General features: G+C 62.3%; 1 protein-coding gene across 5 annotated transcripts in view; it reads right to left on the bottom strand.

Annotated features, from left to right (window-relative positions):
• Positions 1–27722, bottom strand: part of SHANK2 (SH3 and multiple ankyrin repeat domains 2) — a 458548-nt gene that overhangs the window by 290615 nt on the left and 140211 nt on the right. For all 5 annotated transcript variants that reach the window (XM_044259990.1, XM_044259992.1, XM_044259993.1 and 2 more), the window contains one exon: positions 25282–25348. In XM_044259990.1, coding sequence (XP_044115925.1) covers positions 25282–25348 — 67 coding nt within the window. The remainder of the gene's footprint in view (positions 1–25281; positions 25349–27722) is intronic.

Genomic DNA, 27722 nt, shown 5'->3' with positions numbered 1-27722 from the left:
GCCTGTGGCTCACAACAGCCTTAGCACGTGGCCGGAGAGATGATCGTCGTGCTTTCCCAAAAAGACACCAGGGCATAACTTCACAGCAAGCTCAGAGGTCCCGTCCCTTCTGCCAGAGGTGGGATAAAGGGCGCGACGGCAGGAAGTGGGGCCTCGGCACGTGCGGGGCCAGCGTGTGCCACGCGTCGTCTCGCAGAGCGGACCCCCCGGGAGCCCCGGCGGACCCAAGCCGCGGGCTGTGGGGCTTCGGGCTGTGGGGCTTCCCCGCGGCCCCCCGCGGCCCCGTCCTGGACTTGCGGCACCACAGCTGGAGTTCCCAGGGCCCGCGGTAAGTCGCCAGACGCCACGCGGAGACGGAATTATTCCAATCCCAGCACACCCGTGACCTGTGCTTCTCAGTTTTCCTCCCAGCCCAAATGTGCTGGGAGCTAAAATTAGGGGAAGCCTTGTACCCAGGCTGTGCTCCGTCAAGGAAGAGTTGAGTTCTGCTCAGAAGCCGTCCTGAGCATCTGCTTCCCATCCTCTCATGATGCATTTTAAATGGAGCCATCAAAATTCATGGCCATGTTCAGAGAAAACAACGGCAGGGATGGCCGCTACATTTGCACACACTGTGTGGTCGGGCTGCTTCTTCCTTTAGTCCTTAACACCACCCCGTCTGGTAGGCGGGGCGAGCCAGCATTGCACCTAAAACCACAGGCAGGACCGTGGCCTTCTTCAGCCCTCCCTGGCCCCCCAGCTGCTCTCGGCAGAGACGCAGGCATTACCCTGCACGCCCAGCCCAAGGAGCAAGGTGGGTTCCGGGCCAGGCTCCGGCTCTCCACCCCCATGCCCGCTGCCAGGTCTCCCCGGACGCTTCCATGTGCTGCCGGGCTTCCCCTGCCTTCCGCAAGGCAGCTGTTTGCACAGCGTAAAGGGGCTTCTCTTGAAAATATAAATCATGGTGACGCCTTTGCTAAAAACCTCAGAGGGTTTTTTGTTGTTGTTGTTTTTACCATGTTTAGAACAAAACCCAGACTGCTGCTTTTGGACGGCTCCAGTCTCCAGCCCAACAGTCCCTCCACTTCCCTAGGACTGTGCACTTGCCGACCTGCTCACACCCCGTAAGGACCAGCCTGGGAGCCCAGGGTTTCCCGAATAAACCTCTCCCCACCACAGGCTGCCGGCAGAGCGCGTGATCAGGAACATACCCCCCACCTCCGCAGAGCCGACCCTTCCACCGCACACGCTTCAGCACAAGTGCCGCCCGCAGCAAAGCTTGCCTTGAGATTTCACGGGGCAGGGCGGGGGGGGGGGGCAGTCCATGTCCCCGGGATTTCAGCTGTCCTTCCCCCCACTGTAGCACCAATACCTAGCAACAGCGTCAGGAAAAACTTAATACAGGCTGCGATGGATGGACGGACGGATTAGTGCATGGACGGACGGATGGTGGGATGGAGGGAGAAGTGGGTGGGTGGTTGGGTTAGGGAAGGGGTGGATGGGCGGATGGAGAAGGAGATGGATAGATACCAACACCCCCCAATCCGGAGTCGAGCTAAACATAGAAAACGGACGTGCAATCACATGTTACATTCTCAGGGAGCCGTACGAGGCTGCTAGCATCCAGACGAGATCATGGGTGCGTAACCCTGTCCGTGACAATGACAAGCACGTGCGGCCTGCGGTGTGTGGTGTGCACGCGAGCACGTGTGGGGGAGGGGCCGTGCCGGGCGCTGGGACGGCTCCGTCTTCGTACCTCATTGCTCCCCTTCCTCGTCGTAACTTTGGGTGGAGGCAGCTGTGCTCTAACCCGGCTCTGCGGCTCAAACACCAGCGCGCTCCCTCCGCCTCTCCCTCGCTCCCTCCGTCCGCCGCCCCGTCCTCACCCACCCCTGCTGCTCTCCAGCCGCCAGTCCACCCCACACCCACCCGCCTCCCCTTCCCTGCACGGGTCCAACAGTGAATGAGCACCTAGTGTGTGCCAAGCGCCGGTAGGCACCTGGGATAAAGTCGGGAGCAACCGGCCTCCGGGAGCTTGCGTTCAAGGCGGGGGAGCAGGCGGAACCACGGAAGGAGAAGGGTCTGCGCGTCTACGCGTCATACTATAAATTCCCTCCGTTCCCAACTCCCTTTCCTGCGGGAGCCTGAAGCGTGGCTCAGACGGCGCTCTGTTCCCAGCCCCCGGGTGGGGACCCATCACAGTCCCTCAGCCCGCTGGCTGCGCAGGGGGACGTGCCGGCCCCCTCGGTCCCGCCGCATGTCAGGGAGGCGCTGATGGGCCGAGTCACAGGCCCCGCGAGGCTGGCGGGCTCAGGGCTGCGGCCGTTCTGACCAGGCCCAGGGTAACAAACCCGCCGCTGCCCGTTGCACCGTGTGGGCCCTGCGGCGGGAATGTCCCGTCGGACTCAAGCTCGGCGGGCGTGCCTTTGTTTCCACGTGAGAATAAACAGGGCCCAGATTTACCAGCGGTTTTACGCCTCCAACCGTCCTTTCAAAATGGGTAGCGAAGGACGGATGCTTTACAGACACCGGAAGAGCCGGGAAGACCTCGAGGCCTCCCAAGAGCACGGAGACGGAAAGCGATGTTTCTCCTCCGTCGCCGCAGCGCCGAGACAGGCTCTGGAAGGAGGGCCGCGCCCTGTGACGACCGCCCCAGCCCCACCTGCGCCTGAACGCGCAGCACAACACGGGGGTCCCAGCCCGGTTCCCGTCAGCCGGCTGGTTTGGCGGGAAGCCCGCTCTTCCGACGACGGTGGGTGGTTAAGCGGCCCTGGCGAGAGCCCGTTCCGGGAGCCCCTGCCCCGAGGCGCCTCTTCTGCAACATCCGCGTCGCCCAGAGCCGGGGTTCAAGCCACGACCGCCCACCGCCAGGTGTGAGCCTGCCTGCTGCTGTCGGGGGGCCAGACGGCAGGGGCCGCGCCCCGTGGTCACCCAGCGGATGGAGACCCCAGGCCAATAGGAGTGTGAGTGGCGTCGAGGTCCACTCAGCAGAGGGCCCGCTGTGCACTGGGCACAGGGTCCCTGGCGGGGAATGAGCCGGAGGTGCTCCCTGTCCTTAGAATCAGACGATAAATCAGCCCATGGATACCGGAATGATGGGACCCGGAGGGTAACCGTACGCTCCCTGGGCAGCCGTGATCACGAAGACCGGGTCCGAGTCCAGTCTGGATGCAGTGGTCCAGGAGCAAAGGGACAGGGATAGAGCTGAGACTCAGAGAGCATCGGGGAGAGCACGAGATGAAGGGGGAGCCGGCTCAGAGCTGGTCACGCAGGCTGGGAGTCTGGGTTGATGCCAGCCCCGGTGTGGGGCCAGGAGTTGTTCCAGGCAGAGATGGGGCAGGCAGTGGGCAACAGGATCTGACTTACGGTTCTTTTGCAAGATGCCTCTTCTAGCTGCAGGGGTGGAAACTGCACTGAGGATGGAAAGAGTGGAGGCAAAGACCCTCGCCGGGAGGCTACTGCACAAGTCTGTGTATAGGATGACAGAATATGAGCCTGAATGGAGACAGTAGCAGTGAAAACAGTGGGGTCGATGTAACCATTGGATTTTAGAGACTGGACATAGGACAGGACTGGCTGATGCGCTGGACGTGGGGTAAAAGAAGAGGAAGAAGTGTAGGTGACACTTGGTTTTCCTGCTTGGGACATTGGAAAGAGAGAGAAATCCTGTGCTCGGGAAGCTGGGGACTTTGGTATTAGTCACACAGCGTAAGAGGCCTGTGGGACCCTGTCGGAGGGGCCGGGTGGGTAGCTGGGTGCAGCGGCTGGCATCTGATGCACCAGAGGTCAGAATCCGGAAGGGAGTGCACACACAGCTTCACGGTCCAAGAACAACAGGGCCGGGGGCCAGTTCCCGTGCAATGAGCGGGTGAGGAACGGGGGCATGGAGCTGACTGTGCTAAGACCCCACCCTTAGGACCCCAGATGCAGTGGGAGACAAGCCACTGGCTTGTGACCATGACAGGCAGGCAGAGGCCCCTCCCCAGGACTCCCAGAACACCAGGCAGAGATCCTGATTGCAGCTTTTTCAGCCCGAGGAAATCCCAGAAGAACCCTGAATGCGGTCACACCCCAGGGATAAATCCGATAAATCATCTAGTATGACAGTACGACAGGAACACGCAAGGTAGGTGCAAAAAGTGACATTTTCAACACAAAAGCAAACAGAGCTTTTGCGGACTGATGTAGGTGACGGAGGTCTGGGTCAAGAGGGCGTGGCCTGTGGTCAGCCGCCCACTGGGACACAGTCCATAGGTGATGCCCTTCCCGGTCCCTGCCTCAGCCGATCCAGGCCCTGGGTCCACCAGTGCTGCTTGCCCAGGTGCCCCTGCACACGGTGTGGCCTCAGGCTGACCCACTGAGCGCTGGGAGCATCCTCCGTCCCGTCCCCTGACCTCCAGAGAACCCCCATCCCCAACACACACATGTGCTACCAAAGCATAAGTTCTTGGGGCTTTTCCTTTCCTCTGGGGCTCATCCACCTGCTCCAATGTCACGGCCTCCTTTTCAGGGTCCCAATGAGTCTTCAGGGAGTCAGGCAGGTGGAAACACAGTGACCTGACCCTTCAGACACCCGCCTGTTCTGGCTCTGGCCCCTTGGGCAGGGGCCACGGGGAAGAGGCATCAAACACCCATTTTAGCCTCTCAGTCCTAATCATCGGGAGCTCTACGCACTGAACTGTGTCCTTCCCCAAATTCCTATGTTGGCACCCTACCCCCGGCATCTCAGGATGTGACCCTGTTTGGACATAGGGTCCAAGTTAAGGAAGGGTGTAGGAAGGTAGCCAAGTTAACGTGGTCATGAAAGTGGGCCTTCATCTAGTACGACAGACGTCCTTGCAAGGAAAGGACATCTGGACGTGGACAGATACGCAGAGAGAGGACGACCTTGCAAGCCAAGCACCAGCGTGGAATCGGCCCGTCCTCGCCAGCCTCAGGAGGACCCAGCCCTGCGGACACCCACATCACGGACTTCCAGCCCCCAGGACTGCGGACAAACGTGTGTGCTGTGTCCGTCTGTGGTACTTTGCGCGGGCAGCGCTCACAAGTAACGTAAGGAACCACAGGGAAGAGGCAGCGCCTCCCACCCCCGCCCCGTCCCGGCGCCCCAGCAAGGCCAACATCACGTCCAGACCAGACGTCACCCCCCCCCCCGGCTTTCATCCCAGGGAAGGCCCAGGGGACAGGTACCTCCAAGGGGCCCGCCGCCTGGGAAAGTAAAAGCTCTGTTGCTGTGGCAACCCTGCCGGGACTCCTGCCACGTGCAGCGCAGAACTGGGGGTGCAGGGAGAGTGGGGGCTGGGCGGGGGAAGAGAACGGGGAGGAAGACGGGGAAGACAGGCCTCGTCGGGGCAAAACCCGAAACAGCAGGCGACGGTAAGAAAGAACCAGGCTGTAGAATGTCTCGAGCACGTGTACGTTTGCAGAGTTTGGGGACGGCCACTGTGTGCTTGGCAAGGTCCATGGGGAAGGGACGGTGGCCCTGGCCCCCCGTCCTTGCCATCAGGTGAGCGAGTTGAGCTCGATGAGAAGTGTCCTGGGCAAGGCCGCCTGTGACCTGGGGAATTCTCAAGGTACAGCCAGCTGCTCAGGGGAGGGTCCCTGTCCCTGCAAGGAACTGACCGTGTTCCCCCAAATCCCTGCCTTGAAACCCCAGTCCCGTTAGGATGGTCTCTGGAGACGGGGCTTCTGAAGGTGAAGCGGCCCTGAGGGTCCAGCCCTCATGAATGGGTGTGGCCCCTTATTAGGAGGTCAGTCGTGTGCACGTCGGGAAGACAGCCGGACCGCGACGGCACCCGAGCTTGAGCCCCCGGCCTCCGGAGCGGAGCGGAGGCTTCTGGTTGTAAGCCACCCCACCTAGGGTTCTCTGCTATGGCAGCTGAGTGAGGACAACCCCCCGTGCGGCCCCTGAGATGCCGGGGACGGCTGGGGTGTCTGACAACAGACCCACCTCGGGCGCCCCGGGAGATTTAATTCTAATCCCAGGGCGGGCTTTCAGGGACGCCAAGAAACGGTTCAACAGGAAGGTGGGCGCCGAACTGGACATCTCAATGATGAAGACGCTACAGTGCGCGTCCACGACGTCCCTGTTCTGAAGGGACACAGGGAGAGCACCACCGGCCTGTGTGACTATATCCGGCGGCGGCTGCGCGAGCTGGGGCGGCCCTCCCTGAGGAAGCACAGACATTGTCCGTGGGCCGCCTGCGTCGCGCCCAGCTCTGAGGAGGGGCTCCCTCGCTCCCCCACGACCCCGCAGAGTTTGTGTTCCCGACGCTTAGTGACTGCGCCAGGCCACCCAGCAAAGGTGAGGTCTGGACTGGGAGCCCTAGTTTTCCCGAAGTCGGCATTTCTACCCCCAGCTGCTTTCCCCATCCACGTGTTCCCCGCAACAATGGAGCAAGTGCCCCTGTTCACTCATCTGCAAATGTTTTGCTTTTTATTTTTAATTTCGATGAGAATAACTTATTAAAGTAATTTAAACAAACTGAATGGAAAGGACTCGTATTAAATACAATAAACAGAAGGGAATAAGTGCGTAACAATTAATTTGCTACTTTATCATGCCCCAAAAAGTAACCAGTAAGACAAGTAAAACCCCACTGAAAAAGAGAAGGACCTCCCAGCCACACGGGGAGCTGTGCACGCAGGGACCGTGGATGGAAGCTGCTGGAGCAGAAAATCCCAGGGCTTCCTCTGCTCCTGAGCCTCCTTTCCGCTCAGCGTCACAGCTTGTGGAACTCGGGGCGCTCCTAAATGACCCGCCGTGCCCCATCCTGTGCCTGGCCGGCCACCTGCTCTCTGGGGGGCTTGTTGCTCCCCCATAGCTCTGCCTGCCTCTGCCACAGATGGGGACACCGGGGAGGACAGGGTGCATCTTTAGGCATGCCCCCAAGCCCCTGGAGACGGCCGGCACAGCCTCCCAACGCAGCTGGACGAGAAGGGATTTTCTTCCAGCTCAGAACCGGATCACGGTCTCTCCCAATGCGCCCCAGAGTGCGCCCAGCTCACTCCCTTGCTCATTCATTCTCAGAACCTGAGCAGCGGTCCGGGGCCAGGGGCCGCCCCGCCCCCGAGGATCTGTGGTCCCCGTCTCAGCGCGGCTCCCCCAGCAGCAGCTGCTTCACTCCAGCTCTGTCTCTGCGGCTACAGGGGTGCGGGAGGCAGGTTCCCCACGGTCCCTGGGCTCCTGCAGCGGTGAGCACACGCGATACAAATCCTGGGCCCTGTTGGAAGGGCCTGGTTGGCCCCCGTCGGAAGGGCCTGGTTGGCCCCCGCCTCCCGGATTCGCCTCTGCTGCACACATCCCAAGGGTGCGGCCTGGGCACCAGACGCCTCCAGTCTACACCGTCCTGGCACTGACCCCGGACAGCAGAGCCACTGCTTCCTGCTAACTGGAAAGCGGGAGCAGAAGACGACCTGGGAATACATCCCGTGGCTTCCTTCTGGCACCAGTTGGGGAGAGAAGGCTTTGGAGGAGCGGAGACACAGAGGAGGTGGGCAGGAGCCCCAGCCCTCAGTTTGGAAACTGCGTAGTTTGCACTCCAAGGCTGAGGCTGCCACAGGGTCGCCAGACCAAGGCGGGCAAGCAGACCGGGAACCATTCAGGAAGGAACATTTGGCTACGAAGCGACTGGAGGCGCCCTGTCTGCCGACTTCCCCAACGGCACCTTGCTGCACTCGTCCGTGGTGCACACACCCAGGTCTGCTGTTGCCGGACAGATCTGGGGAGCGCAGCAGCCATGCAGGGATGGGGGGGGCACCGCAGGTACACAGGGGACCACAAAATCACAAGTGGCGTTTCAGTAAGAATGACTTGTCTTCTAGATCCTGCAAGGACCCAGAGCCAAATAAGGCCACAAATACGTGGGACAATGTGACTGTTACTGAAGACCTGTTTCTGCTGGAGATTTTGTGGGTCTTGCTGGTGGAGGGTGAGCCCAGCCGCCGGGTACAACTCAGCACACAGCTCCCGCCCAAAGGACAGTGTGCCCCCCCTGGGAGGGGAGAGCAGAGCCCCCAGGCTGCTCCCACTAGTCAGGGTCGGCACCTGGGCCAACGTGGCGAGGCACATGGCCCCGCGCCATCCATCCCATCCACCTCCGCCTAATGTCCTCTTTTCCCGCACAATGATCCTCTGACTCCTTCCTCGGGGACGGCCAGCCCCAGCTGGGCAGTCTGGGCCTCTGGCCTATGACAGGATCTTGCGCACAGGACGAGGGCTGAGTTCCGTGCTGCCGGGGAGACCACGACACCTGCGGAGCTGGGGGGCTCCCGCTCCAGCGGGCAGGACTCTTGATCCTGGGGGACACCATGGCGCGTCCTCAGAGAAACCTTCTCAGAAGTGGTCCCAGGGCCTGCGGCCTCCCGCTGCACAGGGGACGGCCACGCAGGCGACAGGCACCCCCCTGCCCTGGGGAAGAGGTGCTGCGGGAGCCAGCCCGGGGGCATCTCTAGGTCGGGAAGAAGGGCCCGTTGGCGGCCTTGCTGGGGTTCCCTCTCCTGCTCTCGCCCTGGCTCCTCCCGGAGATACAGACGCTGGGAGCTGGGTCTCAGGGAAGCCAGAGGCCACGTGAGTAACGGCCTGTGGGACCCCCGAGGGGAAGCGGGAGCGTGTGGCCCCGAGGGACCTGAACCCGACCACGTGCGCTCGACGGGAGGGGCGGGCACGGGGAAGGGGCTCCCCACCTGCACGCTCCCAGACCCTGCAGGGGACGAGGTGGCTGCCGTCGGGCCCCAGGCAGTGTCCCAGTGCTGCCCGGACAGGAAGGGACCTGGGAGGGGGAGGGGCAGAGCGCAGGGACCTGCTTTCTGGGAAGAATCCAGAACGGGTGGAGAATACGGTGGGGGGGGGGGGGGCTCCATGTGGGGGGGTGCAGAGCTGAGAGCAGGCTCTGGGCGCTGGGCCAGGATCCCAGCCGTGGAGGGACAGGAGGGCGGCCGTGAGCGCCCAGCTGCGGGAGGGGCACGAGCAGCCGCGGCCGGAGCGGGACACAGAGCCACCCCGGCTGCTCGTTCATGGCCCACGGGTCATAAATGCTGCCCGGGCCGCTTGGAGGACAGTCCGTGCCACCCAGCGCAGGGCCAGCTGGACACCCACCGGTGATGTCCACTCAGCAGCAGGGTCTCTATTCCGTGATGACATTCTGCGACTTGGACCTCATCGCCCACACCTCCATGACATCTCCCAGGAGGGGCACCGAGTGCAGAGCACCAGCACCCCAGGGACCCGGCCGGCGGGCTTCGGGGGTTAGACGGCGGGTCATCTGTCTGGGTTTCCCACACCAGCAGGCTTGTCCGCACTGAGTTCCACCAGCCGCTACGGCCTCCCTGGAAGCTAATCCGTGTCTCTTTGGGGCGATCGGCTGAGTGGAACGCAGCCGGAGTGCACCCCGGGACCACCTAGGCCGTGTCCACTGCCTCGCGTCTGGTAACCTCACCAATGACACCAAGAGGAAGCAGAACAGGAGGAGGTCTTCCTCCCCCGTGAAGACTGGGTTTTCAGTTCCAACGGACTGGCCAAGGCCTTGCAGGGGAGTGGCGGGGGCGGGGAGGGGAGAGGGTGGGGCTCACGGGAGGATCCCACCTGCTCGGGGTCGGGAGGATGTGCCACAGGACCCATGACGTTACTCTCTATTCTCGGACAAACCTGGGCCCCCACCCTGCACCCTGTACGACAAGTCAGCCAAGTCACATAAACTCCCCAAACTCAGTTTCTGCCTCTGTGAAGCCGAGATAAAACTCAAACAACGTGGACTCCCTCTGGCATCACAGAATCAAGCCAGGCAGGTAATCCTCACCACAACCACGACCAGCTGATTTATCCCTGTGATACGAAGAAGGCAACTACAGCACAGAGAGCTTAAGGAACTTGTCTAGAGTCACACAGCCTGTCAACGGCAGAGCCAAGATGCAAACTGAGAAAATGGGCTCCAGGGTCCGTGCCCGGAGCCTATGCAGTGAGCTGCATGCTGTGCCCGCCCCTGGTTGTGTGGGTGCCATCGACACACCCAGAGGACAAGGGAAACCTCACGGCAACGACCTGTGCCAACTCTGGGTCAGGTCTGGGTCGTCACATCAGGATGGGGGCCCCTTCCACAAAGCTGCCTGACTCGGATCCTAGGGGCCAGCATCCTGGGGCTGCCAGCCAGGATGGGGGCCTCCCAAAGGCAGCGGCCAAGGCCAGGTGGGCATCAAGCATTACTGGCTGAACTGTGTCCCCCTGGAGTTTATCCGTTGAACCCCTAATCCCCAGAAGCTACAAATGTGGCCATATTTGGAGACGGGGCCTTTATGGAGATGATTAAGGTAACATGAGGTCACTGGGGGGACCCTGATCCCATGTGACTGGGGTCCTTAATGAAGAGGACGTCAGGACACAGATACGCACAGAGGGACCACCCTGTGAGGACACGGGGAGGGGGGAGAGGAACTCGCTCTGCCCACACCTACATCCCAGACTTTGCCCTCCAGGACCACACAGAGAATAAACGCCTGTGGCTTATGTCCCCCGAAGCACCAAGCAAAGGAGCCCCAGGACTCCTTGGTGTGTGGGATGGCAGCTGACCCACACGCTACAGAACCCCACAGCCTAGCCCCGGCCTCTAGAGCAGCAGGAATCCCTGGGACCCGTGCCCGCAGGTTGGGGGGCAGGGGAAGCACTGGCCTGAGGTTATCCGCCCCCGTCGGGCTGCCGAGGTCAGGTGGCTCACCCCGGACACAGTGCACTGTGAAGACGGGAGTTCTGGGCGGACCTCACTGTCCAGCCAGGCCGCGGGACGCAGGGCTCCTTGGGGGCGCCCCCCCTGCCCTGCCCCCGGGGCTCCACACGTGCTTGTGAGCAGAGGCCTTCCTTGGGGCGGGAAGTGAGTCTGAGATCTGAGGCTCCAAGCAGGGCTGACGGGAGAGTTCTGCAAGCAGGGATGTGGAGGAGGGAGCCGGACAGAGAGCAGCAGAAGGACACAGCAGGCCCCTGGGCAGCCACGCCTCGCTGAGATGCCACGGTCCGACTCTCCGGGGGCGCCCTTCTCATACCGAGTCCATGTCTGTCCCTCACGAAGGCTGTGAGACCCGGCGGCCTCACCCCTGTGCCCCCCAGGCATACCCCGCTGCACCCCCAACATGCTTGCCGGATGAGTGAGGCAGGAAGAGACAGGCAAAGGGACGGAGGAGTAAATACGACACGCGCCTGCTCGGAAGAAAAGAATCCCCAACGATGGCAAAGCCAGGCCACTCCGGCCACTCCTGGGGCCCTGTGGGGTTAGTGGGAACGGGGGCAGCATGGGGGCAGGAGAGGGCTGGGGACGCGCCCTCAGAGAGGTAAGTCCTTGCCTGAACTTGACTGGAAGATGCTCTGACGGCATCTGCAATTCTGCCCAAGATTCCCATTAATGTTCACAGCAAAGATGCTTCCATCCCGCCCGGCAGCACCACCGTGGAAGGACCCTTTGCAACACGGAAGAGGCAGACCCGGGGTGATTTTCAGGTGCAGAACCTTCGTTCATTGAAGGAATGCAGAGCCCGGCACCGTCTTGGAAAGCCAGGGGGCCGGGGCTGTGCCGGTGCCCTCGAGTGGCCTGGCTTTGCAGCAGGAACACAGGGCAGGGGTGCGTGGGGCCTCACGCAGTCGGTGGGCCCCGCAGGGTCCTGTAACCAGTCCCAGGAGGATTCCTGCAGGGGACACGGGCTTGATCGCACTAAGTAGGATAAATAAAGACTATAAATAGATTCAAATCGGTTCAGGTCATGTCTGACGGCCCATGAATTATGAAAAAGCTTTTGCTTTTGAAATCCTTTTCTGAATCGAGGATACGGATCGTGCATCTGTCTGCAGGCCGTCAGGTCGGCTGACGGGCTCTGCGCGTGGGGAGGGGAGAGAGCATGGGCACTGTGACAGTTAGCGGCGGGGACGGGCACGGGGGGGACGGGAGACCAGATACGAGTGTGGTGAGGAGGGACACGGGAGAGGCTGTGGGGGGCAGCGTGCGGAGGAGGAGAGGGGACCAGGGTCCTTCCTGGAAGGGCACGCAGGGCACCGCATGCCACATGGCCGCACGGAGAGAGGAGAGACCCCTGCCCACGTGGTGCCCTCTATAGACCACGACCATGGTGCATGGGGCCACGAGCCACGAGGAACGGTGACCTGTCCCTGGGCCATGTTGACAACGCGTGGGTGAGTCCCCTCCAAATCTGACACCTGCGGATGACCCCTCCATTCCCAGTTTGGCCAGCTAAAGGTGGGTTGGGAGCAACTGTCACCTCGTGCCCGCGAACAGTCACGAAGCTCCTCTGCTCGGTGCTGACAGCGGGGGCCACGCCTGGGGCCGGCAAAGAGCTTGGGACCTCCTGGTTTACCGAACAGGAGGAACCCATGAGTCCCCGAAGACCCCGCTCCTCAGGGCAGGGTGGGCACAGCCCCATTGCTGGTGCCCCCTGCATACGCCTTAACTCCACACACCCCGTTCAGCCCAAGCCATTAGGAAGGCTGGAGGGGGTCACTGGCGCCCACAGAAAGGAGAGAAGCGGGACCACCCCCACGTCTACTGAATGGGGAGCCCCCGAGGCCGGTGAAAGCTGCAGTCTGGACCGACCCACTTCCCAGGAGAATGCCCGGCTCCCCAAAGAGCGGTTGCCATGGCAACCGTGGGATCCCACCCGTCAGCCACTATTCTGAGACACGAAGCCACGAGCTTTACTTTTAAATGAGTTTGATAAATTTGCCTCGAACGCGTTCACATTCTCTGACAAAAGTGGTGAGCACCAGAAGGAGGAACGCGTGCCAACAGCTGACACAAGGCTCTCGGGGACAGTGTCTGCTCAGAGACAGGAGGACGCGATGGCAGGAGCCACTGCAATGGGAGCAAAACACGGAGGCGGACAAGCAGGGTTCAAGGCCAAAGGCGGACAGGGTCCCCAGCGCTTCAGCCAGTGGCTCAGGGGAGGCGGCAGGGGCTGGTCCCCGAGAGCCGCCGGGCAGAGCCGCCTGGGGCATCTCTCTTTTCCCGACGGAGGGCAGAGCCTGCAGCAGCCTCGCTTCCTGTAAAGGAGCAAACCCAATGCAGAGACGCTCCCGATTTCCCCGCCTCTGCCGGCTCATGAACGGCTCTGCCGCTGCTCATCCGTATCTCATGGGATTAGGATTCTCCATGGCCGCCCCGGGGAGAAGAGAGAACAGGGTAGTTCCCAGCACCGCGGCCTGCGCCAGCGTGCTCACACAGTCCTCCGCGACACCGGCCGGTCCTCGCACACGGGCCTCCGCGACACCGGCCGGCCAGCAGAGGCGGCACAGTCCGCGGGGGGCGGGAGGCGCGGCTTCAACACGAAGCTTGCTTTTGGCAGAAGGAGGAATACATACGCCTGGAGGTCTCGCTCCCCGCCCACGGGATGCCCGCCCCGCGCCAGGCTCTGCTAGGCGGTTCACCCGTGACCTTGTTTCCAGCCACAGCCAGGCCCAAGTCTGTGCGACCGCGGGGACATCTGAGACAAACCAGTGAAGACCGCGTCTAGAGGCGGGTCACCCCGTTCTGGTGGCCACCCTCCCACCCTGACTGCCTCTTAGCTGGTATGTCTAGACACTGACCAAGGCCGTCGCTCCCCAGGCCTTGGAGACACCCAGAAGGACTCGGACCCTCCCCGCTCCCATAGCAGCTCTTGGTGCAAGGATGAAAGTCGTCTGTGCAGGCCGTCCGGAAGGCTGAGCGGCTCAGAACCCAGCGCGATCCTAACAGCCGGAACCAGCGTGGCCGCCGGCGGGAAATGACCAAATACCGCGTGCCTGCCCCCGGCTGCACAATCTTACCTCCTCCCCAGCAGTATTTCAATTTCTATACTGTGCACCGAAGAGAATACCGGTAATTCCTAACAAAAGGAGCAAAACGCAGATTTCTTAAAAATGTTTCCCCTCTGGAGCACATCCCTGTCGAATCGGTCTTCTCTTAGCTGGACGGCTGTGCGCGAAAGCAGAGCACGGGATGCACAGGCCACAGGCAGGACACCTGTGCCCGAAGCCCGACCTCACACCCGCGGGCAGGGCGTGACCCTGGGTAAGCTGCCGAGACGCCCGAGCGCGATTCCTCGAGCCGCTGTCCACCGCATCCGCCAGCCTCTGTCACCCCGTCCTTCTGCTCCCTCCCGCCAGCCACAGGATGACCGCGCGGCCCTGCTCTGCAGGGGAGGGTCTGGGCTCCTTGCCCCAGCTCTGGTGGGGAGCCGCCCCTTCGGGTCACAAGCTTTGCCCTCCGTTGCCTTCCCAGCTTCACCTCAGGAGACCCCGATGGACCTCCCCAGGGTCTGGGGCTCTTTCCTGTGCTTTCCCTGGAGATGCCCCCTTCTTGGTGGCCTTGCTGGTCAGCCAGTGGCCTCAGGGACAGGAGCGTCTATCAGTGTCTACGTTTTGTGCCTGGACCCAGCTGGGGAGGACCTGAGCCTCGTCACCGGGCAAGCCCGGACCAGAGGGTTCCATCTTCTCCTGCCTCCCTTCCGTCACCCGCTGCCGCTTAAGCTCCCTGTTGGGTCCCTTCCGGCTCGGCTAAAATCGGCAGCACTGGTGCGCACACGTGTACGAATCCTTCTTTCTCTGCCTAAAACCCTCCGCAAAGTCTTTCCACTTATGCTTATTGGAAACCAGAATAGAAACCTTTGCTGCATCCAGCCGAGTGCCCCCCGCGACGTCGTCCCAGGGCTCAGCTCCCTGATGGGGCTCAGACACTCGCGCCCCATGAAGCCTTCGGGAGGGAACGCCGACTTCCCTCCCGGCTCAGCCCTCACCAAACCAGAGCCCTGAATGCAGCCGTGGCTCATGTCTGAAGGGGCTGGTGAGATCTGGACAGACGCCAGGTTGGGAGACAGGAACGTGGGTCCTTCTGGCGCTTGGCTAAATGCTTTATTCTGAGGTTCTACGACCCGGCTGCCCTGGTGTGTTAACGAAAATTAAGATTTCTACGACCATCTCCGGACCCTGCTTGCTGCTGTCACGCTACGCAACGACAACGAGAACTCCTTGGGGTGCGTGCCCTTCCCTGGCCTCGGGGCCAGGCTCCCCGAGAGCTAATGGGGTCCTCGGCCGGACGCCAGGTAGGGACGCTGCCTCCTGGCTTCAGGACACTGGCCGAACCCAGGCCTCGTGAGGGGTCCTGCCGCGGTTCAGAGATGCCACCGCCGAAGGTCATAGGGGAGGGGCCGTCGTGGGGCCCAAACGCGTCCCAGCGCTCTCGCTGAGAAGGTAAAGGACGTTCTGGCATCTGGGGGGAGCCAGACATTGGTGACGCTGCCGCCCACCGGAGTTTCTCGCAGGGGTTTCTGCCTGTCCCGTCCTTCCTTACTAAGTACCCAGTGTGTGGCCCTCCAGTAAAACCCACGGCCCCAGAGCGGGGAGCGCCGGGTGTGGGGGCAGGGAGGACACAGAGCCTGGGGTCCAGAGCGCCCCATCCAGCCCAGGGGATAAACAGTGCACCCCAATTTCTGGGAAACGAGCCACTACTCTAATTGAGGAAAGGAATGGGGTGACCCAGGCTCCGGTGGGGGGTGGCGTGGTAAGGAAAGCCAGTGGAAGCACTGCACGGCTCTTTAAGGAAAGGTGGGGAGTCGGGGGCAAAGGTGCTCTGGGAAGGGCGCAGCGGGAGCACAGGCCCAGTAAGCAGATGGGACGGCAGCTGTCCGGCCTGCACGGGAGGGGCGGGGAGAGAAGCTGGAGAACCAGAGCACTTGTAAGGCTCCCCACCGGTCACCTGCAGTGGACGCGGTCTCAGTGGGGCCTGGGTGCTCTGGGTTTTAGGTTCTTTGTCCCCGCGAGGTGGGAAGAGAGCCCCGTAAGAGCCCTGCCCCTCGGATCCGGTGCCTTCCCACCAGGCCAGCGTGGGGACATGCTGACCAGCGTCTGGCCGAGCGGCACATGCCCCGGCGCTGCTCGGGCTCAGGGGAGCTGCAGAATCCACGGGGCGGCCTGACAGGCCATGCTGGGCTCCTTCACACTCAGCCCGGGTTCCCCTGGGGTCACCAACTGTCACCCCCAGAACACAATTCCTTCTAAAAACACCTTCGGGATTCTAGAGCTTTCACCAAGAAGGCTGGGGGTGGAGACACATCCTACAACAGTGGCTGACGTCCAAGGAGCCAACTGTCCTCTCTTCGGGAAGCCCCCCAGACTCTCTCTGCGAGCGGTGAGGTGACGGACGCGCAGAGTTCCGGAGCTCTAGACCTCGTTCAGCCACACCGGCTCCGTTGTCAAAATGCACTGATTCCTCATTGCAAAGCAGAATTTTGAAAACCTCAAAGTGGCCCCCCCACCCCCAGAGGGACACACCAAGGATGGGAGCTCAGGGACAGGCCAGGGGCATGCAAGGGGGGGGGGGGAGGAAAGGTTGAGTTCCAGTGTGCAAGGGAGCCTCCGTGGGCAGAGGTGGGAAGCCCAGGGGATGTGCGGGCCTGTGGAGGGGGAGCGGGGGAGCCCTCCTATTCTGCATCCTATAAGTGACCGATGACAGCTCCTCTCGGAGTACGGGGACACTGGTCTTCCTGGACAAAATGGCTCAGAGAGAAAGACCACCATGGCAGTGGCCCCGGGCTGCTCCCCTCGGAAGGTCCCGTAGGAGCTGGACACCGAGCTTCAACAGGACGCACAGCGGGGCTGGGGCGACTGGACTCGGTGGTGTGGAGGTGGGTCTGGGTTCTGAACCCAGAACCTGCTGGTAACGTCAGCCAAGGGCACTGGGGCAGAAGGCAGGACAGGCGTCCCCAGGGTCCTGCTCAAGGCGGTGGTGGCTCACCCACGGGAGGGCCTCCTCTGGGCTGGGTGCCAATGGCCCAGCGCTGGGGCGCACAGGAGGGGAGCTCCTGCCCGCCCCCCATGTCTGGAGAACCCCGACAGGACGAGAGCAGGTGTGCTGGGGGACAGGCTTGTCTGACGCCTCGGGGGGACCTGGGCACGAGAGGTGGCTACGAGAGGCACAGGGGCTCAGGACAGCATCACACAGAAAGGGTGGCTCTGTGACCAGGGGCCTCAGTCCAAACCCCAGCTCCTTGTTACTGCCCTCTGCCCCAACACGGGACCCGTTCCAGGGCGCTGGAAACCTTGTTCTCCTCATCTGTAAACTGGGGACACTGTCAGTGTCCCTTCCAGCAGGGCCGTCTCTGTGGCCCCATAACAGGCACAGAGGGCAACGTGGGCATCAGCGGTCCCTGAAACTGCATTAGCTGTTCTTGGCACCCACTGCCTCCTCCTCCAGGAAGCCATCCAGTCTCTCATCCAGACTCTACAGTCTGTTGGGATTTAGTGTCCCCTCATAGGGACTTCATCCCCACCCCAACCCTCCCACAGGCATAGACCTTCTCCATCAGCAGGGAACCTAGGACACAAAGTCCTGTTCCTGCTGACCCCGGGATTCTTGCCTGAGGCCTCCACCAGGAGCATGGTCTCGATGGGTGGAGAGCGGCATGGTGTGGCAAAAAGCCAAACCCAGACCAAGAGGCTAAGGGGTCAGGGGAGGGGGGAGGAGGCCATGCAGGGCTTCAGGGAGCAGGACGGAGCGGCAAAGCCAGGGGCTCTGGGGCCCTGCTCACCTCTCTGGGGCCCACACCAGGGGCACAGCTGCAGATGGAAGAAAGTGTGGGCAGGGTCGGGGGGGTTGTCTGGGGAGCCCGGGGGGAGGAGCAGGCCAGCAGGGATGGGCACCCCAGCCCATGGCAGAAGGGGTACACCTTCCATGCCGCCTCTGGGGGGGGGGCACGCAGACATGGCAGAGGGCCCCGGAGCCCTTGTTTAGTGCCCAGCGAGAACCGGGGAGCATGGGAGGAGCCCAGCAGCGGGCACTTGGGGTCAGGGAGGGGCTTCCCACTTAGGGCCAGGGCCAGGCCCAGTTCCTGCAGGATGGGGGGGTCCTCCCAGGGGTCTCCGGGGACTCATCTGGTCCACCAGACGCCCACGCAGACGCAAGGCCTGTTCATAGGGTGCACTAGCTCCTGGGAGGGGCTCCCACGTGGAACACTTGGGTGTGGTTTTCACACTCGCCGGCTTAGTGGGAACGCGGCCTCACCCACGACAGAAAGCACGCCTCGCGTTTTCTCCGCAACGTCACCCAGACGTCTCCCCACCTCAGGACGCCCACTCGCGGGAGCACAGACCACGGGGCTGCCCCCTCCGCACTGCCTCACGCCCCTCTTGCAAGACGCCGAGCGTCACGCCGATGGCTACAAGTGATGGGGGCGTGTCAATCGCATCATCTACAAACGTCCCACGATGAGACGCGGCACTCGCTGCCGGAGGGGCTGGAGGCCTGATGTGGTCGGGAACCGGGGGACGAGGCTGTGCTGACACGGAGAGGGATTTTTCAGCACCTCCGTGGCTGAGGGCCTGGGGCTCCCACCCTGCTGCTGGGGAGGATGGGGGAGGGGCTCTGCCCTAGGGACCCAAGCTGCCCCTGGCGAGGCGGTGAAGAACCAGGAGAGGCTCAGGTTTGGGGGACAGTTCAACCCAGGGGACAGGAAGGAGCGGACGCATGGGCAGGTGGGAGGGTCTGCCAGGACCTCTTGTGGGACACACTCTCCCGCAGCCACACCTGTCCACTGCGTGTGGGACAGCACAGCCGGGGCCTCTGCGGGCAGTGACCACGGCAGGACCCAGCCCCGGGCCCAGCCACCCGTGGGCCCCACTCTGAGGCCCGCAGCATGCCTGAGCTCGCCAAGAACCTGCTGGGGATGGGGGGGATGCAGGTGAACCCCAGGACGGCCCACGGGCCACAAAGACAGCACACCGGGAAACATGCAGGCCACAGGACATCAAGGTTTTGCACCACTGTGGCACCTCTCCAGGACAAAGACAAGTGTCCCTGGGTTCCAGGAGAATACAGCCTTTGGGACAGACCGGAGGCCAGAGGATGCCCACGTCCACTTCCCCGGACAGCGGTGCCAGAAGTTGGCCACAGGAAAAACCCCATCCCAGCAGAACCCACAGGCAACTTGTGGCCGTCCCCAACAGGGTGTCCCCTTAGCGCGTGTCCCGGCCTGTCCGCTCCGTGTCAGGATCTGGAGATAACACTTCTCGTGGAAGGGGCGCACAGCGGAGCAGGGCGGGGGAGGGGAGAGTACCGCAGCGGCAAGCCCTGCACAGGCAGGAAGGGAGGGACAGCCATCAGCCTGGAGCAAGACCCATGTGGCCCGCAGCTCGGTGCCAGGAGGCAGTCCCGACGACACACGCTGTGTGGCTGCTCCCTCGGCCCCAGAGAGGCCAGAGGCACAGGAACAGAGTCAGCGTGGCGGGTGACGGCAGCCGGGAGCTCATGTCTGCTCAGGCCACACTCTGCTGGGGCTTCACCGTGTCTTCCTCCCTCCACACCTTGCTCTGGGGATCCAGACAGCTGTGGGATCCCCCCTCATCCCCGCTCACACAGCAGCCTGGCTTCCCGGAGAAGGCCCCCCCTGCCTGCTGTAACGGGGAGGCTCGGCACGGCCGACCCCAGCCTGCCCGATCCGGGGGTTCTCCCCAGGACCTGACGGCCCCCCGGGCAAACACAGAGGGGACCCTGGGTCTCATTCACGGTAAGTGGCACATTTTAGTCATGAAGCTTCTTTCGAATCAAATCTGGTTTATTTCACAGCAGGTGAGATCTGCCGAAGGGGCTATTATTATGATTTTTTTAAATAAAAGACCAGCGTGGGTTTTACATCCTCTCACAACACTCCCCCAACTAACATCACATTCAGAAATCGGTTTGAAACACCCCCCAGCCGCCCATCACCTATGCATGTCAGCAGCGCAAGCACAGGCACGCGGTCTCGAAACCTAGCAACGGTAACCAAGTCGCCCTGCGCCGGCTCGCCAGCCGCAGACGCACACACCAGCCCCGTGTGCCGGCTCTCGAAAACAGAAGCCCCTCGCTTCTCTCTCCGTAGCCGCGGAAGGACAAGATGAATGAAAACAAACCTTGTTCGGCAGAAGAGGAACAACCCATGCCACTCAGCGTACCAGACAGAGCCTCTCCCCGCAAAGCCGGACAGAGCACAAAACCACCAACCCTGGGAAAGATAGGTTGTCCCTGTGCAAAGCTTCTCAGCTGCCACACGCTTAATGCCGGCACAACTGTTTCGGACACCAGCTCCCCAGCTCCCCGGCAGCCTCGCCGCGGGGACCACCGTCCCACAGAAGCCATCGCGCCCGCTGCGCTGGCCAAGCCTGGAAGACCCCGGTGGGCTCGTGGGCTCCATGGCAGGGATTAACTTGGCTGCTTGCGGTCGCTGGGAAACCCTCACTTTGTCGGTGCCGGCAAATAAAACCACCAAATGGAGGTCGCGTTTAATTTTTTTAAAAGAGGAAGAGAGTTCAGAAAGAAAGGAACAATGAAAGAGCCACAGCGATCCGCGGAGAGCAGCGGGCATGCCGGCCGGGCCAGGAGCAGAAGGTTTCCCGACAAGATCCGATCTCCCCATTAAAGGGACAGACTTACACCCACGGGCACTCTGGGTCCATTTCCAGATGCTACCGACCTCGGAGGCCCGCTGGTCACCTCACTGCTTTTCAACCTGTTTCTGGTCTTCCCTGAAAGCCGCATCAGGGTGTCCCAAGGGCCCTGCTATCTTGGTGGCACCCGGAAACAAAGGATCTGCCGCGCTCCGTCCGCGGGCTACGTGATGGTTTAAAGGGGCTTTTTGAGGAAGGCCTCGCCGACCAGGCGAGTCAGGAAAATGTTTTGTGCTGCAGTTTGCTCTCTCCGCAGCATCGAAGGCGACTGACACCCTCCCCTCCCCGCTGACCCCAGCTGGGAATCTGGGGACCCTCCCACCATAATTCCCTTCTGACAAGCAGCCCAACATGGAGCACACAAAGGGGAGGCTTACTCTCATCTCCTCCGTCCGGAGTCCTGACCCGTGGCGCTGGGGCTCCTAAGTGGTGTCCCAGCCCCACGAAATGTCTGATCAACTGAACTCTGCGCATTAGCATCACCGGCAGGTCCTGACCCAGAGGTGAGGGCCACGACCTCAAGTTTAGGACACATATCCCCATCTTCCAATGTTTCTCTCACACCGCAGGGTAGCTTATAAATCATGATTTAATGCAGATCACAAAGGGGAAACACAGCCCCGTCCTGTTCTCTCCAGCACCCCCACCACGTTTCTGGAGGCGGACAGGAATAAACGAAGGGCGCGTGGGCACAGGCTGAAGCCGTCAGGCGTGGGTCACCTGCCACCGCAGAGACTAGGCGCAGACAGAAGGGTGGCCTTGACCTGGACTAACTGACAGCACCCTCACAGGTCTTGAGGATGGGGGTCGGGGAGCCGAGCCACGGAAGCTGGAACCGGAGACCACGTGGCCACAGGACCTCACCAACAGCACACCAGGGACCCCCAGCCCAGCGTGGCTCTAGAATGACCCGGTGAAAGCACCGAGAACACTGCCCTGGGCAAGCCGCTGCCCACTCCGCCTCTGCCCGTGCCCTGCGGGCTCTGCCACGCATGGGAGGGAGCAAACGGTACAACACGCGGGCGAACACATCCAGTCCACGAGCTCGCCGGCCCGTATCATGCGCTCTGCTCCCAGACACCTGTGGCCAGCTGCCGGGAAAGCAGGTTTTTATTTCAAGAGGAGACGCGGAGGAGAGAGCTTGGAAAGGGGACACAGGCAGTGAGGGGCCATTCACTCAACAGGCACTTACTGAAGCCCTACTACGTGCCAGCGCCGCGGAAGGCCGACGCCCCCTGGCTGTGCAGAGGACACAGCCTCGAGAGACTGTCGTGTGACCACGTGAGGGCCCTTGACGGTGCCTGATGTGGTCCCAAAGACACGTCTTCATCCTAATCCCTGGATCGTTCTGAGGATCTCAAGTCGAGAGCATCCTGGATTTAGGGCAGGCTCTTGAGGCTAGGGTAGCCCGGTGCCTTCTCCAAGAAAGGAGGGGGTGTGGACGCAGACAGCGGGCCACATGCAGCCGTCCCAGGGCGGGAGCCACGCGGGCAAGGCCAGGCTACACCAGAGCCAGTGGGAGGCAAGGATGGGCCAACCCTGCCGACACCTCGACTCTGCACGTCTGGCCTCCGGAGGAGGCAGAACACAGCTTGTTTCCGTGCCACCCCGCAGAGGATGGTGGCCCCAGGACATAAGCATGTGGCCCATCCTCACATTCCGAATCAGCCTGCCGGGGACGAGGGGTCCTGGAAGTAGAGGTAGGGCGGTGCTTGGATGCCCAGCCTCAGCAGGCTGCAGGATATGAGACGGTGCCCGCAGAGGCCACCCTGGGTCCCGGCGTCGGGCTCCCTGAGGGGAGACTCTGGACCTCTGCCCTCCAAGGCGGGGCACCTGTGGCTGGGCACTGGGGAACCCAGAAGCTTTGGCTGATGACCCGTCAGGAACAGGAATGGGGTGGTCCTAAGTTCTGTCCTGGGGATGGGCTGCCAGCAGCCCGGAAGACGCACTGGGGGTGGGGGACGAAGAAGCAGCCAGGGTGGCACGGGGCCAGGACACGGAGGAGTGGGTGGATGCAACAATCCCAGAGGGGAAGCGCGGGAAGAGTCTGCTCTTCTGAAGTCACGCGCCTTCTCCCACAAGGAGGCCACTGGCTGGTAGCCTGTCCCGCTCTGGAAGGGGCCATGGGGTCTGTAGCGGACGTTCGCTTGGGAAACCGGGGCGGGGGTCCACACCTCCTAACAGGCCAGCCTTGGACGGACCAAGGTCTCTCCATCCCCAGCTGGCCCAGGGAGAAGGAGCCTGATGGAATCATCATGGGAAGAAGTGACCGAGGGATGATGGGGTGGCGTCTCGGGGACCGGCTGCTTCAGGCACGCAGGGACGTTCTCAGGAGGTCCGAGCACAGCACAGCGTGTGAAACCGCAGAGGGAAAAGGATGCCCTCCTACAGCAGGAAGCAGATGGCTTTCTCGGGACACAGGACGTCCCCAGCCGGGAAGGCACCGGGGCCCCTCTCGGGTCTCAAGGCCTGGCCTCACCCAGGGCGACCGCGTGGAGGTGACTCCACACCCCGCATGCCCTCCGTCCCTCCTGCTCCGGGTCCCTGCCCCGGAGAGCGGTGATCCCACAATCCTGGGGCTCAGGAGCTCTGGCAGTGGACAGAGCAAGGAGTCAGGGCAGACTGTGGACGTCGAGGAGGGATCGGGACTTGGGAAGGAAACCATCAGGTCCTCAGGTGGACGCTTGTTCTGGGCGGTAGGTGAGGACGGGGGCCTACAGGAGCTCTGCCTAAAACAGGACGTCCGCCCTCTGAGTCAGGGGGAGCAGCTTGCATACCCCGAGCTGTAAGCCTTCCCGGGCACATCCCTTCTGAATGGCGTAGGGTGCTGTCCCTCCTCGACCCCAGCACACACGGCACCTACCCTCCCGCACGGGATCTGCCCTCCCACATGGGACCCTCCGTCCCCCGCCGGACCCCCCGCCCCCGCTTGGGATCCGCCCTCTAGCGGGCATGAGGTTCTGACCTTCCCAGACTCCCCCACACAAGGCACAAGGCATCTGCGCCCCTCCAGAAGCAAGGGCTGCCCCAGGGCAGAGGGTCAGTGAACACAGGGCTGAATCAGGGCTTGAGGACAGACGGACGGGCTCCAGGAATCAGTGCGTGAGGGTATCCATGTGCACATTTGTGTGTTCTGGGACCAGTCTGCCAGGTCAGCGAGACCCTTGGTCAGGAGACTCAGAGGACACGAGCCTCCTTCTTTCCCTTCCTGGAGGTCCTGGAGGGGTCCTGCGAAGCACACACCTCTTTGGGCCGCACAGCAGAAAAGCCTGCAAGGCAGGTCGAGGGGCGCCCAGTCCTGCCTCGGTGGAGAAGCTGGTCCCGCATCTTCACGGGCCACGAGGTGGTCTTGGGAAGGTACAGACCTTGGTCCTGGCCCCATGAGACAGGGAAGCCGCACTGCGGCCAGTGCCCGCACGACTCAGAAGGGGCTTCCCTTTGTAGTTAAAGTCACGGGTCCGAACGGCTGAGCTGCGATTGAAACGTGTTCACTCAACCCACAGGTACTCCGTTGTGATGAGAGAGAAAAAACCCTCTGTCGGTCCAGAGCCGCCTGCATCCATGCAGGAAAGCTCAGGGTACCTCCGACCGAACAAGACAGTCTGCAATCTCCCTCCTCTTTGTACGAGCAGCTTGGTGTCTCTGGCCACCTCCCCATGCCCCCTTCCACCGTGCAGCCCCATCGAGGCCCGTGCTCGGAGCAGCAAGGAGGGCAGCCCTGGGCTTGCTACCACTCCAGACCGCTCGGCTCCCGAGGAGGCTGGGAGGGTCCCCCGAAATCCCTGTGGTGGTGGCGCGGGGCCCGCACATGCTCCCTACCCGTCCTGGGCCACCGGCCCAGCAGCTGAGACTCTCAGACCTCAAGCCGACCCCACTGCACTGCACTGGCCTCCTGCAGTGGGAACACGGCAGGAAGGGAGCGGCGGGCTCCGCGTGGGCTCAGCCCTGTCCCTACAGGCACGGCAGGCCTGACATCATCAGTCTTTACGGTGTGCGGCTAGGGTGGAGGCCCAGGTCTCGGGGCAACGCCACGGTTTGCCCTGGCTCATGGGAGGGACCGTGTCGGCATCGGGCGGGCCCTCGGGAGGCCCGGGTGCCCCGCTCGGGGCGCTGGAGGACGCAAGCGAAGCATCTGGTTCCACGCCCTCGTGCGGGTCTCAGACTCCGGGCGGGAACCAGCCACACACCGAACACGGCAAAGACTCGACAGCCAGACATGTGGTCGCCCTCGCCGGCGGCAGCCAACACAGAGGAGGGGCACAGGCATAAGACACAGATGCCGTCGGCTGCCTCTCCGATGGGCGGATTGGCGCCAAGTCCGGAAGCTCACCGCTGCTGGTCCACTGGGACTGCTCCCCGCTGCAGGTCCTGTGCAAGCCCGGCGCCGGCGGAAACAGGCCGGTGGGCTCTTCGGGGATGCAGGGCTGCGCCCAGCCGCCGGGTGGGCGATGGGGCAGAGGCGGAGCCCCAGACACAGCCCTCCTGGTTGGCACAAGGGGTACTAGAAAGGGGAAGGGTCATGAGCACCTCCGCGGGGCAGAGGAACGGCTCAGAGATGGGGGTGTGTCCACTGCACCTCGTCTAGCTCCCGTGTCTTAGCTTAAGTGGGACAGAACCTTCCAGACAACCCACGGACACAAGCTGCAGATTCGTCCGACTGAGCAGGTGCACGGCAGTGCCTGCGTGGGCCGCGGGCTGTGGTGGCGGCTACGGAGAAGGGACTTGGCCAAGTGGCCAGGGCCATGCTCTCGGTCGGGTTTTGCTAACCACGGACCCCGAGCCAGCCGCGTGAGGGTTACAGAAGGCGGGGAGCGTCTCCCTTCCAGGCGGAGCCCGTCCTCCCGAAGCCCACTCACCGATGTCGGTCTCCTTGTGGTTCTTGATGTACTCCGCCAGCTCGAAGTTGCCCGCGATGATCGCCACCTGCAAGAGAAGACCCGGCGTTCACACGTCAGGGCCGGAGATGGGCCGTTCGCACGTCCCCACCACGGACGCCTCGCCGCGCACACCCCCCGCCCCCGGTTTTAAAGCAGGAGGCGACCGTCTCCCTTCAGCTGTGTTCAGCTCTAACAGACACACGACCTCGTGGGAGTTTAAGGGGCTCGACGGAATAACGACTCGACGTACGCAGAGGGTGGGAAGATCACCATGAGGTCAGTCAGCATCTGTCACCTCGGATGGTGACAAAAATCTTCTTTCCCCGTGATGAGAGCTTTTGGGATCTCCTTTCGTGGCAACTTGCCAGCGCACCGTACGGCAGGCACCGGGCCAAACGCCACGCCTCCACGACCGGTTCCCCATCTGCCTCGGCCCCCCGACCCTGGGAACCACGAGTCTGACCTCTCTTCCTGTGGGTTTGGGCTTCTAGATTCCACACGTGGGTGAGATCACACGGCTTGTCTCCCTGTGTGACTTCCTCTGCTTAGCTAGATGTCCTCTGCCCCCCCCCACCGCCTCCGTGGCCACAAATGGGATCAGTCACGACTCCTAAAACAGCAGCCCCAGCACCCGTGGGCCCCCAGACCCTCAGAATCCAGCACCACGCTCGCCCCCAGAGCCCCTGACCGTGTCACAGGACGCAGCTCTTGTCCCAGGAGAACCCGCAGGAGAGCGTGCCTCGGCCCAAAAGGCCCCACAGGGACCACCGGCACAGCTGCGGGGTACTCAGCGAGCTGGAGCCTGGAGCCCCCCAGCCGCGTGTCCTGTGTGCCCATCAGGCCCGGGAGCCCCATCCTTCTGATTAGACACAAGCCGCACCCCAGAAGCAAGGGGAAGTGGCGCCTCCAGAAAGTGCACAAAGCTCCTCACCAGACTTCGGGTGGGCAGGAAAAATTCCAGCCTGCCAGGATCGACACCTACGGGGGATGGTCCCAGTGCAGGCCCTCCAGATCAGCGGGCTCAAGCGAAAAGGCCATGCAGGAGGTCCCTGGGAAGACCTGGGTCAGAACCAGGTGGGCAGGGCTGCCAGCACCCCACATGGGAGGCCTGGGGCTCAGAGGCAACGGTCCACATCCCCAGGGGCAGCCCGCCCCCCAGCATCTGCAGAGTCAGACATAGGGCTGGAAGCTTCAGGGAGGACGATGCTCTTCCAGGGACCGCCCATCTGGGACCCCGGCTTCCGAGTGTGAACCGAGGACAAGGACAGGGACAGAGGGGCGGAGCCCAGGTGGAAAGTCCCCACGGCGCCTTGAGGAGCTGAGGGCCAAGCCTGCTGGCTCTGAGGGGTGCACACAGAAGGGTGTGCTGGGCAACATGGAGCCTATGACCCAGTGTCACTTAGGTGGCAGCTGGGCAGCTCATTCTGTGGTTCCAGCCCAACCCTCAAGGGCACACGGCTCCCACGCCCGTCAGCGGGCCTGCCATCGGCATCAGAGACAAGTAAGAGCTGGCGGGACGTGGGGACCACGGCAGGCCGAGTGCTGCTGCCAGGAGGGTCTGCTGGCACAGCCGCGGTGGGAGAAGGTTCTGAGCGCCTTAGGACAGAGCTACCATCCTGTCCAGAAGTCCACTTCCGGCTCTAGACCCAGAGGGCCTGAAAGCAGATACAATGGTTAATTTTAGGTGTCATCTGGATGAAGCCACAAGGGCCCACACATCTGCCCCCAAAAGTACTTGGGGGTGTCTGTGAGGGTGTTTCTGCCTGATCTGTGACTCTCGGTCATGCAGCTCGGGTGGGCCTCATCTAATCAGTTGAAGCCCGCGTGGCCCAAAGAAGCGGATTGGGAGGGACAACTCCTGCCTGCCCGCTGGGCTGGCACAGAAAGGTCTTCCGACCTCTAGACCTCAGGCCTGCTGGCTCTGAGACCAGGTCTCCCAGACCGAGACCTACCACCCCGCTGTCTGGGGGTTCAATGTCTAGAAGTTTGTGATCTAATCAGTAGGGAAAGTCAGACTACAACGATCCAGCTGGTCTACCTCCATCTGCATTGCTCAGCCCCAGCCGTGGAATCCCCAGGCGGGTGAACAACCTCCTGGCTCCGTGGCAGGGGGCCATGACCCTCCCCGCCCCGCCCCAACCCCTCTTATGCAGAAGAATCTTCTGCACAGCATTATGCAGCCCAATGTATATAAAATATTTACGGTTGTCAAGGCGAGAAAAAGCCATTAAAAAAACATCTGAGAGAGGCATAAAAGTTTAGCGTTGCACACAAAAGAACGGGAGGTAATTATTTCACATCAACCGAATGCATCCTCCCCCCTCCCAGATGGATTTGCCAATAAAATGCAAATTTCTCCTCTGAAATAGCACCAGCTTTGAAGGACACTATTTGCTCCCGGAAATCTTGATAAAGAGCAA

The sequence above is a fragment of the Neovison vison genome, chromosome 7, assembly GCF_020171115.1.
Source record: "Neovison vison isolate M4711 chromosome 7, ASM_NN_V1, whole genome shotgun sequence".
In the NCBI taxonomy this organism is placed as follows: Eukaryota; Metazoa; Chordata; class Mammalia; order Carnivora; family Mustelidae; genus Neogale; species Neogale vison.
Note: the sequence above shows the minus strand (reverse complement) of the source record. Positions and strands in the feature narration are given on the sequence as shown.